The 16,560-nt window shown below is 45.4% G+C and overlaps 1 protein-coding gene across 1 annotated transcript; it reads left to right on the top strand.

Moving 5' to 3' along the window:
- Positions 1-2,357: 2,357 nt before the first annotated feature.
- LOC142255788 (potassium-transporting ATPase alpha chain 2-like) lies at positions 2,358-8,477 on the top strand. Its single transcript, XM_075327235.1, is given in 13 exon segments — positions 2,358-2,396; positions 5,222-5,356; positions 5,444-5,503; positions 6,282-6,485; positions 6,585-6,698; positions 6,775-6,909; positions 7,023-7,140; positions 7,271-7,543; positions 7,629-7,742; positions 7,745-7,805; positions 7,916-8,021; positions 8,130-8,291; positions 8,358-8,477. Coding segments are annotated over 13 exon segments (1,641 nt in total).
- Positions 8,478-16,560: the final 8,083 nt, after the last annotated feature.

Genomic DNA, 16,560 nt, shown 5'->3' with positions numbered 1-16,560 from the left:
GGCTCAGCTCTACTACATCTGCCCTGTGCTCGGTGCAGGCTCAGCTCTGCTACATCTGCCCTGTGCTTGGTGCAGGCTCAGCTTCGCTACATCTGCCCTGTGCTTGGTGCAGGCTCAGCTCCGCTACATCTGCCCTGTGCTCGGTGCAGGCTCAGCTCTGCTACATATTCCCTGTGCTTGGTGCAGGCTCATCTCTGCTACATCTGCCCTGTGCTTGGTGCAGCCTCAGCTCTGCAGCAGCCACGTGTGCAGGCCCCCAAAAGCCTCGTGTGTGTCTATATGTGCAGCAGAGTTGTGTGTGTATGTATGTATGCAGTAGAGCTGTGTGTGTCTGTTTGTATGTAGCAGAGTTGTCTGTATGCATGTATGCAGCAGCTACAGAGTTGTGTCTGTATGCATGCATGTATGCAGCAGCTACATAGTTGTGTGTCTGTATGTAGGCATGTATGCAGCAGCTACAGAGTTGTGTGTATGTATGCATGTATGCAGCAGCTGCAGAGTTTTGTGTCTGTCTGTATGCAGTAGAGCTGTGTGTCTGTATAAATGCAGTAGAGCTGTGTGTGTCTGTATGTATGCTGCAGAGTTTTGTGTCTGTATGCAGTAGAGCTGTGTGTCTGTATAAATGCAGTAGAGCTGTGTGTGTCTGTATGTATGCTGCAGAGTTGTGTGTCTGTCTGTATGCAGTTGTGTGTCTGTATGCAGCAGAGTTCTGTGTCTGTATGTATGCTGCAGAGTTGTCTGTATGTATGCAGTAGAGCTGTGTGTCTGTATAAATGCAGTAGAGCTGTGTGTGTCTGTATGTATGCAGCAGAGCTGTGTGTGTCTGTATGTATGCAGCAGAGTTGTGTGTGTCTGTATGTATTCATGTATGCAGCAGCTAGAGTTGTGTGTGTCCGTATGTATGCAGCAGCTGCAGAGTTGTGTGTGTGTCTGTATGTATGCAGTAGAGTTGTGTGTGTCTGTCTGTATGTATGCTGCAGAGTTGTGTGTCTGTCTGTATGCAGCAGAGCTGTGTGTGTGTCTGTATGTATGCAGCAGAGTTTTGTGTGTCTGTATGTATGCAGCAGAGCTGTGTGTGTCTGTATGTATGCAGCAGAGCTGTGTGTGTGTATAATAGCCCTACATGTGTGTAAAAAGGTGAAAGTCTAGGACTAATAGCAGCAGTCTACACTTAGATCTTTGATTGTAGTTCCATAAAAAATAAATATTTTGATGGTTTTCCAAATTTTTGAAAATTTCTGGATTATCAACGGCCAACGGAGGGGGGCGGCAAATTTGACGACCGCCCCGGGCGGCAAAAGCAGTAACTACGCCACTGGGTGTGACCCTTTAGCCCCCGGGTCTGGAGACCCTTGAGCCACGAGTAGCGACGTCCGGATTCAAGTGGTTGGACCGCTGCTGGGGTGTTACATCCGAGTACAGCAGTCAGCTCTCCCAGGTATTTCAAGACCCAACCCAGGGGAAAAACAAGTCCTCCATTCTGGGAATCATTGGGGGACACAAACACATGGTTGGGTAAAAACATGACCAACTGTGCGGTGTGCACAGAGCTCAGACCCCAACCCCATACAATACCTTTGGATGAACTAGAACAAAGATTGTCAAGATAGGTGTTCATTTCTACTCAGGAGGGGTCTAACCCTTGAGATCCCCACTAATTGCCAGAACTGGGGATGTCTGTTCTGCATTTTAATGGAGCGCCCGTTGCACTTGCGCACTGATTCTCAATTTAATTTGTGTCTGAGTACAGCATTTGCCTCTGTTGGGTATTACCAGAGAAATGTACAACTCGGGGGAAACACAAGTCCTCCATTCTAGGAATCATTGGTGGTGTGGTCACAAAGACATGGTAGGGCGAGAACATGATCGACTGCACAGAGCCTGGACCTCAACCCTATCCAACACCTTCGAATGAACTAGAACGGAGATTGTGAACTTCTCATCTAATTTCAGGGTCAGCTTACAAACGCTCTCCTAGACGAAGAGGCAAAAAAAAAGACGCTTCCAAAATCTTGTAGAAAACGCTCCAAAAAGGGAGGGAACTGTTATATCTGCAAAGCAAAAACTAAACAAAAAGCAAAAAAAAAAAAAGCCATCTCTCTTTTCTGCACCTTTGCTTTCAGCATCTGGACAGGTTTTTGAGAAGAATAAGAAATACTGGTTTGTCTAGAGGAATCCAACTGTCAGCTAGATCCGAGATGTTCTAACTCAATACCTGGAGGCGGTGATAATGGGAGGCGTTGCACAGTATATAAGAAGAGGATTTCATCCTTCAAAGCTATGGTATCCTCCATCGACTCACTGCCTGGACCTCATAGGATCAGCTGAAGAAGCCTCCAGCCACTTACTAAGTCAGAATGTCCAGCATTTCCCAGCCTGAAAATGCATCTTCCCAGGTAAGTGCACTTTACTTTTCTTGTAAAATGACTTGAGTCTGGATTTTCATAGGATCAAATAGATGAAAAGAATCAAATAAAAATATATAAACAGTATATGTCCATATGCAAATAAATAGAATGATAGAATGGTAGAGTTGAAAGGAACCTCAAGGACCATCGTGTCCATCCCCCTGCGAATGTAGATTTTCCTAAATCGTCCTGGCTATATGTATATCCAACTTCTGCTTGAAGATTTCCATTAATGGAGAGTTCACTACCTTCTGTATAGAATCATAGAATAGTAGAGTTGGAAGGGACCTCAAAGGCCATCGGGTCTCAGCCCCTGCAAATGTAGATTTTCCTAAATCGTCCTTGCTATATGTATATCCAGTTTTTGCTTGAAGATTTCTATTGATGTTGAGCTCACTACCTTCTGTATAGAATCACAAAATGGTAGGGTTGGAAGGAACCTCAAGGACCATCGGGTCATCCCCCATGAGTGCAAGATTTCTTTCCTAAATCATTCTGGCTATATGTTTATCCAGCTTCTCCTTGAAGATTTCCATTGATGGAGAGCTCCCTACCTCCTGTAAAAAAATCATAGAATGGTAGAGTTGGAAGGAACCTCAAGGGCCAACAGGTCCAAACCCCTGCGAATGCAGATTTTTCTAACTCGTCCTAGCTATATCTTTATCCAGCTTCCGCTTGAAGATTTTCATTGATGGAGAGCTCACTGCCACCTGTGGTAGCCTGTTTCACTCTCTAACTGCCCTCACGTGCAGAATGTTTTGCCTAATGTCTAATATTAATCTAAATAATGGCCATAAACCGATATTACACATATATATATATATATATATATATATATATATATATATATATACTGTATATATATCCTAGCTGTACTACCCGACTTCGCCGGGGTTAATAACTGCTGTTGACAAAATAGAATGTATTAACAAAAATGTATTCTGCACACAAAAACCACAAAGCAAATAGAGAGAAATGTAATTATTAAAAGGCAAATACTAAGCTAATAGAAGCATTTCACAACATATATTTCAACACCACAGATATTCCACACAGATTTAACTAAATTGGCCAAGTAATGTGCTCCATCTGTCTCTTTCCAGGTCTATCTCTTTCCAGGTCTCTCTTTCCAGGTCTGCCCCTTTCCTCATCTGCCTGTCTCTGTCTCTTTCTTTGTCTCTATCTCTCTGTTTCTTACCCCATCTGTCTCTTTCCCAGGTCTGTCTCTTTCCCTGTCTGTCTCCCCGTCTCTTTGTTTGTGTCTTTTCCTGTCTGTCTCTTTCCCTGTCTGCCTGTCTTTGTCTGTCTCTATTTCTCTGTCTCTTTCCCCGTCTGTGTCTTTCCCCATCTATCTTTGTCTTACTCTCTGGCTGTCTCCTCCTTCCCTGTCTGCTGTCTCTGTCCATGTCTGCATGTCTGTCTGTCTCTTTCCCCATCTGTCTCTTTCCAGGTCTGTCTCTGTCTGTCTATTTCACAGTCTGTTTCTGTCTGTCTCTTTCCCTGTCTGTCTGTCTCTCTCTCTGTCTGCCTCCCTCTGTCTCTCTCTATCCGTCTCCTCACCGACATCTTATTACCTCACATATAAGCTTCTTATACTATGAATGTCTTTTGTTCCTATAGCAACCACTCAGAGCTCCTACTAATAACCCGTAGTTCCAGGCTCCATTTACTTTAATGAAGGTATGTTTTTTGGAGAGTAAAGGGGGCTTTACACACTACGACATCGCTAATGCTAAGTCATTGGGGTCACGGAATTCGTGACGCACATCCGGCCGCATTAGCGATGCCGTTGCGTGTGACACCTATGAGCGATTTTGCATCGTCGCAAAAACGTGAAAAATCGCTCATCGGTGACATGGGGGTCCATTCTCGATTATCATTACTGCAGCAGTAACGAAGGTGTTCCTCGTTCCTGCGGCAGCACACATCGGTACGTGTGACGCCGCAGTAACGAGGAAGCTCCCCTACCTGCCTCCCGGCCACAATGCGGAAGGAAGGAGGTGGGCGGGATGTTATGTTATCTGCAATTGGGCGGCGGTTCAGTGACGCTACTGTGACGTCGCTGTGACGCCGCACGGACCGCCCCCTTAGAAAGGAGGCGGTTCGCCGGTCACAGCGACGTCGCAAGGAAGGTAAGTATGTGTGACTGCTCTGGGCGATGCTGTGCGCCACGGGCAGCGATCTGCCCGTGTCGCACAACAGATGGGGGCGGGTACCCACACTAGCGATATCGGTACCGATATCGCAGTGTGTAAAGTGGCCTTAACTGTAAAGTGCGGAGTTAAATTTTCCTGTCAAAACATAGTCTACGACGTTCCCTGGGTAACATGAGGTGTCTGTGCAAAATTTTTGATTGTAAATGCGACGGTGCGGATACACTTTTCATTTCACTTTTTCCCCATTATGTAGATAGGGGCAAAATTGATTGGTAAATTGGAACGCGCGGGGTTAAAATTTCACCTCACAACCTAGCCTATGATGCTCTCGGGGTCCAGACGTGTGAGTGTGCAACATTTTGTGACTGTAGCTGCGACAGTGCAGATGCCAATCCCAGACATACATACATACATACACACACGGACATACACACACACACACACACACACACACACACACACACACACACACACACACACACATACACACATACATATATACACACATTCAGCTATATATATATATATATATATATATATATATATATATATATATATATTAACCTTCTTCACATGTACCAGACAAGGGTTAAATGTCACAGTAAGTGTAGTGTAATATCTGGACTTTTTCCATCATGCCTTCTCTTTCTTCTGCAGGAGCCACCTGATATTTACACCATCTCCATTGATGAAAAGCCAGAAAAGGAGAAAAATAAGGAGACGATCTTTGCAGGAATTAAAGGAAAAAAGAATGCTAACAGAGTAGAAAACTTGAAAAATGAGATAGAGATTGTAAGTGATGGAAAATTAAAAATGGTATGGAGTAAAAAATATTTATTATTAGGAGGTATGGTAATGACTACATATTTTATCTTTTAGACTGACCACAAGTTGAGCGTCACCGAACTGGAAGAGAAATATTCAGTGGACATCAAACAGGTGAGTTTTAAAGGAGGTTTCCAAAAACGGTTTTGTTTTGTATTTCTGACTTAGAAGAGAGCGCTACATCAACCAAGACTATCAACTAGTAGGACATGGTCTGTAGGACATGGCTTATCCATTATTACATGGTCATCCTCTCTGGAGCTACGAGAGTAGATACAAAACATGACCTTCCCTATGTAGGACATGCCTTATCCATTATTACATGGTCATCCTCTCTGGAGCTACGAGAGTAGATACAAAACATGACCTTCCCTATTTGGACATGCCTTATCCATTATTACATGGTCATCCTATCTGGATCTACGAGAGTAGATACAAGACATGCTCTTCCCTCTGTAGGACATGGCTTATCCATTATTACATGGTCATCTTATCTGGAGCTACGAGAGTAGATACAAAACATGCCTTTCCCTCTGTAGGACATGGCTTATCCATTATTACATGGTCATTCTCTCTGGAGCTACGAGAGTAGATACAAAACATGTTCTTTGCTCTGAGGACCTGGTATATCCAATTATTAGATGGAAGGCCCATCTATTCCAGTGTAACATTTTTCATTTCATCTGTGGTGCTACCATAGAGGACATTAATTTGTGCTGCCTGGTTCTGCCTCAGATTATGTGGAATTCCAGGAGATTGTAGAAAGTATACATACCCTCCAACACCATGATGAAAGCTTGTTTTATGGTCTCATGTTTCAACCCTACTGTCAGTGCAGTAAAGTATAAAAGCGTGTAAGGATTTTAACATTTGTGCTTTTTATTTTTTCAAGGGTTTGAGCACGGCAGCTGCTCAAGAAGTTTTGGGCCGAGATGGACTTAACAAACTCACTCCTCCAAAAGAAACCCCTGAAATTGTTAAGTTTTTGTTGCTAATAGCTGGTGGATTCTCTATTGTCTTCTGGATTTTGTCTGCATTGTGCTTCCTGGCATATGGCCTTCAAGCTGCCCAAGATCCTACGGATGCTAAAGACAATGTAAGAAAACCAATAGATCTTAGGATGAATATTTTGAATGCTGGCCTGTGGTTGTATCTCCTGTTGTATTTTTGACTTATGGTTCCTCCATGTCTTTAGCGCTGGTTGGCGATCATTCTGATTGCAGTGGTGGTGATGGCGGCTCTCTTTTCATATTATCAAGAAGCTAAAAGTACCAATATTATGGTTGGCTTTAAGAACATGGTGCCTCAAGTAGGAAGCATTACTGTGAATTTGTACAATCATAGATGATTAGACTTGTTTCTTATACATTTTTTTCTTGATTTAGAAAGCCTTGGTTCTTCGTGATGGCAAACGTATTGAGATGACAGCGGAGAACCTTGTTACAGGGGACATCATCTTTATTAAAGGAGGTGATAAAATCCCGGCTGATATACGAATACTTGAGAGTCATGGTTGCAAGGTGAGAAAAGTAGAGAAGACTATTTTGGATTTTATTTAAGTCATGCTAAGGAGTTTGATGAAATCTTGGAAGCCATTGCATCATGAGAATGACCTGTATCTTTTAACGTGTAGGTTGATAACTCATCCCTCACTGGTGAATCAGAAGCGCAACCACTTAGCGTGGAGTGTACTGATGATAATCCTCTAGAGACCAAAAATCTGGGCTTCTTTTCTACAACGTGTTTGGAAGGTGAGCTGAAAATCATTATTTTTCGGTCCTCTTTAAGGTACTCTTTATTTACATAGTACAAGCACCTAAGATGGTGTGCATTTTAAAGAGATCACTAAACCCCGTCTCATATTCCATGCTTAATCTATAGGGGCAGCGAGTGGTATGGTAATTAACACTGGTGACCATACAGTCATTGGACGTATTGCATCACTGGCTTCACAAGTCGGGGACCAGAAGACCTACATTGCCCTGGAGATCGAGCACTTTGTGCACATGATCATTGGTTTTGCAGTATTCGTTGGAGTAGTTTTCTTCATTACTACAGTCACCATGGGATATAGTGCCCTCAATGCTATAATATTCTGCATTGGCATTGTGGTAGCCTATGCACCTGAAAAACTAATAGCAACTGTAACGGTGAGTTGTGCATGTTAATAAGCCCATTATGATCTTATCTTTGACGAGAGCTTCTTTTGAAACTCTATGTTTGCCTTAATCGCATTTACGTCTATCCTTGACTGCAAAGCGTATGGCAAAGAAGAATTGCCTGGTGAAGAATCTGGAAGCTGTGGAGACTTTGGCTTCCACATCAGTCATCTGCTCAGACAAGACTGGGACCATCAACAAAACTGGATGACTGTGTGGTTTGACGACCAAATCCACAATGCAGATACCAGTGAAGAACACACTGGTAAGAACCCATGAATATCTTGCCATTACCTGGTAGATAATGGTTCTCCCAATGGCACACCAAACATTGCTGAGGGATGTATAGGTAACCATTGCTAATTGTTTGTTTACGTGAAATGTTTGATCAAAGCTCCCTGACTTGGCCAGAAATGGGTAGAATTGCCTGCCTGTGTAACCGAGCTGAATTCTGTCCTGATCAAGAATTTCATGTATCATATTCTTTCCTAGGGAATGTTAGCTGATAGCATTTAGAGATATGAAGGCAACATAAGACATCTCCATTAGGGTCATTTTATTCCATCTCGATAAAAAAAAAGTTGATAATCTGCTATTTTTGTATGCAGAGATCAGTCAATGGAGATGCTTCCGAAGCCGCTTTATTGAAATTTACCAAGAACGTTATAGGAAAAGTCATGGATATTAGGAGCCGGAATGAGAAAGTATTGGAAATCCCATTCAATTCAAGCAACAAGTATGAGGTAATTGAGGTACCTGGTTGTATCTCACTCCAGAAGCTCTCTTTGGCGTTTAAATTTCCTTTACAGAAGGTCTCTTTGGTGGAGCTCTCTTTGGTGTTTAGAGTTACATTCCAGAAGGTCTCTTTGGTGAAGCTCTCTTTGGCATTTAAGGTTACATTCCAGAAGGTCTCTTTGGTGAAGCTCTAATTGGCGTTCAAGTTACATTCCAGAATCTCTCTTTGGTGAAGCTCTCTTTGGTGCTTAAGTTTACTTTACAGAATCTCTCTTTGGTGGAGCAATCTTTGGTGTTTAGAGTTACATTTCAGAAGCTCTCTTTGATGGAGCTCTCTTTGGTGTTTAAGGTTACATTCCAAAAGCTCTATATGATTTAGACATAGGTTGATGACCAGTATCAATATAGATGGAGCATGATCTAAACCTTTAAATGTTGACTAGTTCTTATCAATGTAGTTTGGACATAGTTTCCACCTCTAGTTGATGAATAATTCTTATTGATATAGTTTGAACAAGTTCTTCACTTTTAGTTGATGACTAATTCTTACATATATGATTTAGACATGTGTTGATGACCAGTTATAATCGATATAAATGGGAAATGGTCTGAACCTCTAAATGATTACTAGTTATCAATATAGTTTGGACAAGGTGTCCACCTCTAGTTGATGACTAGTTCTTATCGATATAGTCTGGACATGGTCTAAACCTCTAAATGACTACGGTAGTTCTTATCGATATAGTTTAGGCATGGTCTGAACCTCTAAATGATGATGAGTTGTTATCGATTTAGTTTGTACATGGTCTGAACTTCTAAATGGTGACTAGTTCCTATTGCTATAGTTTGGACATGGTCTCCATTTCTAGTTGATGACCAGTTCTTCCCAATATACATGGTCTCGACCTTTAATTGATGACTAGTTCTTATGAATGTAGATTCAACATGTTTTTGTCCTCTAAATGTTGACTAGTTCAGCAGAAAAGATGTAAAGAGTTAAAAACAATAATTTTGATAATAGAAAATGTCATACATGGAATTATGAGTGCGATTGTTAATTTTCGAATCCGTTTTTTCCAGGTTGGGTGGATAAAGAACTTTATTAATAAAGATCTATTATACTTGCCATAAAGATTCCGAATTATTGCCCAACTTTTTTTTTAACTCCCCTTTCCCATAACGTATAATTGTAAAAAGTTACAAACTGTAAATATAAATAAATTTCTTAAAAAAAAAAAAGTTCTGATACATTGTGTTTATTCTATTTTTATTTTGCAAAGATGGTCAACATCAGGCACATGGTAACAGTACTGCTGAGCAAACAATTACGAATGTGGTCAGACAGCAGGAGATAGTGTTCGTAACATAATAAAATGTGATTTAATGTTAATCAAAAAGTTACAATAGGTTTCTGTAGAGCAATGAGGCAAAAACATTGCTCTGCTTCTTAGTCCCATATTCCTGAGATTTGGGTGTTATACTCTACTGATTCATGCAACTCCATTCCTGTATCCACGAGGAGGTGCTGGTTTAGAGACTTTCCCAGGGATGATGGGTTGATGGTTGTTGAGTCTTTGCTTGAGGGAAACGCGTATGAATTGGACGACGTATGGATGGTAATAAGGCTGTGCAGAAAAAAAACTTTGGATGCAGACGTGGACTGTTGTATATATCACCTGATATTCCCCTTAGCCCTGCAGGTTATTATAGGATCACTAATGGTTATAAATGGAATGCCACCCATAATAACTGTAGTCATTCATCCAATAGTCATTTGTTACTTTCAGCTGAGTTTCTGCTCCGAACCCAGAGCCACATTATGTACCCTGGCGGTGGTGACATCACAGGAGACATCTCTAGTGCAAGTTGCTGATGACATCACAGGGGACATCTCTGGTGTAGGCTGCTGATGACATCACAGGGGACATCTCTGGTGTAGGCTGCTGATGACATCACAGGGGACATCTCTGGTGTAGGCTGCTGATGACATCACAGAAGATTTCTCTACTGAAGGCTGGTGATGATATTATAGGAGACTTCTCTGCTGTAGACTTCTGATGACATCACAGGAGTCAACTCTGGTGTAGGTTTCTGATGACATCTCTGGTGTAGACTTCTGATGGCATCACAATACACATGTCTAGTGTACAAGGCTGGTGACATTACAATAGACGTCTCTAGTGTAAGCTGCTGATGACATCACAGGAGACATCTCTGGTGTAGGCTGCTGATGACATCACAGGAGACATCTCTGGTGTAGGCTGCTGATGACATCACAGGAGACATCTCTGGTGTAGGTTGCTGATGACATCACAGGAGGCATCTCTGGTGTAGGTTGCTGATGACATCACAGGAGACATCTCTGGTGTAGGCTGCTGATGACATCACAGGAGACATCTCTGGTGTAGGCTGCTGATGACATCACAGGAGACATTTCTGGTGTAGGCTGCTGATGACATCACAAGAGACATATCTGGTGGATGTTGCTAATGACATCATAGGAGACTTCTCTACTAGTGGTGAGCGAACGCGAACTGTAATGTTTGGAATCCGTAACGAACACATAATGTTCATGCACACGGTCCCGAACACAAGCTTTCCTGGAAAGCTAGTGTTACAGTTCAGGTCCCGGGGCTGGAAAAACAAGTACATTATTAAAAAAACCATTATGATTATACTTACAGGTCCCACGACGCATCCTGCAGACCTGCTCAGCAACTGTCTCCCGACCGCTTCTGCTTCTGGGTCCAATCATTAACTTCCGGGGGTAGTCACTACACTGCTGTCACTCGGCAGTCTTCGGCTGTTTTTGGCCGTGTTTGTGGTGACGTCAGGATTCACCCGAATCCATGTCTCATGATGGACTTGACTGAACTTTGACTGTCACTGTGCAAGTCTCGCATTGGTATCACCTGGAATGGTGCACACTCTCCTACAGGAGCGGGTCAGCTGCATGTATTTCCATGTAGCTGAGGCACACCTGTCAGGAAAGTGTCAGGCCGTGCAGGGTGATGCAATGCGAGACTCGCACAAGTCATACGCATGTGGAATCTTACCCTCACTGTCAGCCTGCTTCTCGCACTGTAGAGATACTTGCCTGTACAGAGTGATGAAGCAGAGCTGAAATGGCTCTCCCTGCTTCTCGCTCTGTAGAAACACTTGTCTGTACAGTGATGAAGGAATGCTGACATTGCTCCCTCTGCTTCTCGCTCTGTATATGTCTGTACAGAGTGATGAAAGAGAGCTGACATGGCTCTCCCTGCTTCTCACTCTGTATAGATGCTTGTCTGTACAGAGGGATGTAGCAAAACTGACATTGCTCTACCTGTGGACTACGTCGGAAAAAGGATTTTTTTTTATTATTATAAAGATGGAGTCTCTAAATGTTTTTTTTTGTTTTATTTCTAATAAAAAAAAAAATTCTATGTGTTGTGTTTGTCCTTTTAGAGAGAAAGGACAAATCCAGCGGGCTCAGCAATTGATGAAATATATATAAAAAAATGTTCTTTATTTTAAAAATCAGTAAAAATATCAGATAACAGCATATAATTGTCATGACAATGATAAAGGCATAAGCCGAAACACGTCTTTACAGCGGTATTTTTTTCTATCTCTGCCTGAATTAATTTGTTATATGCTGCTATCTGATATTTTACTGATTTTTGAAATAAAGATAAATATTTTTTATATATTTCATCAATTGCTGAGCTCGCTGGATTTGTCCTTTCTCTGCAAAATTGAGTGCTGGCAAAAGCTCCTGCCATTTAATCCGATACAGAGCCTCCTCATGAAATAACAGCATACTTATTGTCAGTCAGAATGAGCTAAAGAAGGAAGCAGTCTCTGTCAGGAGAGTGTCAGAGGAGTCTGTGATGAGAAGTGAAGGAGAGAGGAGGAGTGGAGTAGTAGTCGGAAGTAATAGACAGTGTAAAGTACTGAGAAGACCTGCAGTGAGAATGGAGTGCTGTAAAAAGAGTGAGAACTTTGGAGTACGGAACGGGACTCCAGGCACCGTGGGTTACTTGTGGAAGCAGCAGACGCCAGGTACCACATAGGGCCTGTGGAAGTTCGGAACCAAGGTTCACGGGACTCAGCGCAAGGCGGGGTGCAGACCCTAGGACAGTGGGACACGTTATGGTTAGCTGTTAATTCTGCCGGGCGAGAAGATCTCCAGAGTCAATCGCCAACCTAAGAAATCCTGAAGCACAAGCAGCAAAGAGGGGACCGAGGACTGAACCCCTTTAACTAGTCCAGGCTGGCTGCAATAGGACCAAGACAGAAACAGAGGGGTTCCCAAGTAGCAGTAGGCCACGGGAGCCCATCAACAAGTGTGCATGTGTGGCGCCCCTGACCTGGTCAGGCACCACTGAGTACTGCACCCATGCTGGGGTCAGTACAACACAGGTAATCCAGAAGGCTGACCGAGGCGTGGTTACACAGGCACATAGTAATCAGGTCTCCCACATTGACCTTTGAAGGGACCCCTGGGAAATCCAGGAGGGGGCGTGGCCTCCATCTCCACTCAAGGGGTGTGGTAGAGAGCCTGGTTGCTAAGTTGCGTAGGCAAGAACAGGAGAGGAGGGAGTAGTGAGCCAGTCTGAAGTGAAGCTCAGGGAGGGCAGACGCAAAGAGGAAACCTGGAGGCTGTCACTAGTCAGACACCGCAGGTGCAGTGGTTACTGACGGGTTGAGAACGGTCACCTGGGAGTGCCACCTGAAATCCACCCAAGGCTGGAGTGCAAAGGGGTGGCTGAGTACGGGGACTGCCAGGAGAAGACCAGGCCACACAGGGTTCCAGGTCCCCAGCGCAGGGTCCCATTCAATTGGCCTGCCAACCCTGCAGGTGGGGGTACTTCATACCCTCCACCATAACACCACAGAGTCCGGAGCCACGTAGCAACGAGAGGGCCCATAGTTCACAAGAGGCAAGCAGCCGGAGTGACGTGGTCCCGGCTACAAGCAGACGGGCCGAAAAAGGGGAGAACATGCAGAAGCAACTTCCCTGGGTGACCCCGTAGGACTCCAAGTCTGGGTCACCTCAAAAACACAAGGGCTAGGAAGGCGAGTCAGTAGCCACCCTCACAAGTCAGCCTGAAGGAATTCCTGGTTCTACCTGTTTATCACAGCATCGTCCGGGTTACTCACCCTGCCATCTGAAGGGAGTAAAAACCCTGAAAGACATTCTGGTTGTGCGTGTGAGTTCTTCTGCGACCTGTGGTGCCACACACCTACAATGGGCCCTGGGGCCAGCTTCACTCTCGGGAGGCCACCACATCTAACTGCACTCAACATCAGCCCCAGGCGTCCCCTAATCTGCAGTGGCGGTCACCCAGACCGAATGCCGAGTGGCGTCACGAATCCTATAGAAGTCAACCTACCTGTGACCAGAAGGACCCAGGACGCGCCGTCCCTGAAGACCCTGAGACGACCTGTAGGTAACAGGGCACTGGACGGCACACATGGAGGACAGCGATCCCAGGTCACAGCTGGCACGGAGAACAAGGGGAGCGGATACACCTGGGACCGGCACCCGCAGGTTCAGGTACCACCACAGCAAAGTAAACAAGGCAAGTTAAACTACAACACTGGTGTGGACTGTTTCCTTGTCAGCGTGCACTCACATAGACTGTTTTCCCCCTATAAACCCCATCATCCACTGCTGGGGTCTGTCCCTGCTTGCGGAGGGCTTCAAACATCCAGGCTGCATCACTCCATCAGCCCCAGCAGAAACCTGCAGCGGTGGCCCCAAATAACTTGGCCGCACACCGCAAGTGGTGTAGTCGACAAAAAAATCTTTTCATTTTATTTTCTTTTATTTAAAACCCCTTTTTATTTACTACAAAAGAAACCGCCAGGGTCACGGAACCGGACCCCGCCATGGCTGACTTCCCCGGACTAGTCCGGCCCGGTTCTGAGTCCCCTGGCCCTGGGGCGGGCCGGTCACTCAGCTAACCTCATGACATCGGCACTCGTCATCCCCTGCAATGACCTGGCCTGATCTAATAATGTTAGTTCAGGTTATTGCACTGCTCTCCCAACCAATGGGGAACAAACATTCTGTTCTTCATTGAATGGGACAGTGAGAATGGATCGTCGTGGGACCCCCTTATTGGATTATGCGGGATCCGGATTTATTTTTTCTTTTCAATAAATTGGTGAAAGAGGGAATGTGTTGGGGAGTATTTTTTCAAATAAAAATTTTTTTTGTCTGTCTATGTTTTTTCATTACTGACTTGGTTAGTGATGTCGGGTATCTGATAGATGCTGTAACATCCCTAAAGCCAGGGCTTGATGCCAGCCCCATAGACTCTCATAGGTACGGGCTCTAACTGTGATCAGCCCAATAGACTCTCATAGGTACGGGCTCTATCTGTGATCAGCCCAATAGACTCTCATAGGTACGGGCTCTATCTGTGATCAGCCCAATAGACTCTCATAGGTACGGGCTCTATCTGTGATCAGCCCAATAGACTCTCATAGGTACGGGCTCTATCTGTGATCAGCCCAATAGACTCTCATAGGTACGGGCTCTATCTGTGATCAGCCCAATAGACTCTCATAGGTACGGGCTCTATCTGTGATCAGCCCAATAGACTCTCATAGGTACGGGCTCTATCTGTGATCAGCCCAATAGACTCTCATAGGTACGGGCTCTATCTGTGATCAGCCCAATAGACTCTCATAGGTACGGGCTCTATCTGTGATCAGCCCAATAGACTCTCATAGGTACGGGCTCTATCTGTGATCAGCCCAATAGACTCTCATAGGTACGGGCTCTATCTGTGATCAGCCCAATAGACTCTCATAGGTACGGGCTCTATCTGTGATCAGCCCAATAGACTCTCATAGGTACGGGCTCTATCTGTGATCAGCCCCATAGACTCTGATAGTTACAAGTTCTATCTGTGAAAAACATGGATAAAACTGACAATAGAATGAGGCCTCCGAGAGACGTCAGCAAGCACAAGAGCCGGGTCTGTACAGTGAGGATCTGTGTAACATCTAATGCTGTCCCCACTTGTCGAGCTGCGCACCTGTTGCGGGCAGGGGCCGCTGCCGCTTCTCTCTCTTGGGGGCCTGCTCGGATCCGGGTTCGCTGCTGCGGCTCGAGTGGTGACCGGACCCGGGCTCTCACGGCCGCCCGTCCTCTCAACCGTAGGAGAAGGGGTTATTTACAGGGGAGGTGTTGTGTCTGTGATGACACCCGTGGGTTGCGGTGAGGGATGGTGACACCGCCGCTGCCTGGTGATTGGGTGCCCGGGGATGGTGGAGCAGGGCAGCAAGGTGGGATCCCGTCCACAGGTAGGAGAGGTGTAGTCCGGGGGCCCGAGGGTGGAACACGGGAGTGATGGCTGCTGGAGGTGGCGCGCCGGGCTGGACCGGGGGACACTGATGTACTCACAGTTCAGTAATGTCACACAAGTCCAGTAGGAAACCAAGTTGCCAGTGGCCGGCTGCCGTAGGAGCGTGCATTTGGATCCCGCACCCAGGTTAGTGAACAGGTGTCCCTTCCTCCTGCACTTTTTGTTTTTCTTTCCTTCCGGACTACTTCGCATGGAACGGAGAAGTCCACTCCTGGTTCTGTATGTGTTGGGAGCTGTGGCTCGCGAAAGCTGACCCTTGGGATTACAGTGGGTTCTGACGGACACCCTATCCCCTGCGTTGGGCTTCCATTTCGCTCTATCCAGGCAGTTAATGGGACAAAGTCTGGAACCTTTCCCCGGCTGGTTAATTGGAGAGGGGCTTATAACCTTCCTCGCCCTAGGGTCCAGGCACCCCGCCTGTGCACGGCCTCCGGAACGGATTCTCGCTGTCGGCAGCGGCGGGCTACAACCCTGCCCCGGTCCACTTTAGGTCTCCCTCGACCGGATCTCCGTCGCCTGTGGCCCTGCTCACTGTCTGCCACCTAGCCAAGTAGTCCCAGGGTACCCCGGACAACACTGCTGTCAGCTATCCACACTTGAGCTTCATTTCTCTCTGACTCAGACTGAACTGTTGTGTTCTCGCCCCTGACACCTCAGGACCCCTAGGTGGGCATTCTCATCCGCCTGATCCCACCCACTGGTGTGTCCTTATTATCATGAGGGGGTGGCTAGGGTTTAATGGCTGTGTTATGCCCAAGTGTGGGTTTTGACGGTGGTAAGGAGGATGTAAACTGTTTGTGACAACCTGGTTTTGCCAGGGCGTCACATACCCAGCACAAACCCCGCTATAGTGACCCCTCGTGCCCCATACAGACCACCATAAACATGATGAGGTCTAATAACACACGGATAA

The sequence above is a fragment of the Anomaloglossus baeobatrachus genome, chromosome 11 (genome assembly GCF_048569485.1).
Source record: "Anomaloglossus baeobatrachus isolate aAnoBae1 chromosome 11, aAnoBae1.hap1, whole genome shotgun sequence".
In the NCBI taxonomy this organism is placed as follows: Eukaryota; Metazoa; Chordata; class Amphibia; order Anura; family Aromobatidae; genus Anomaloglossus; species Anomaloglossus baeobatrachus.
This window is presented reverse-complemented; position numbering and strand designations above follow the sequence as displayed.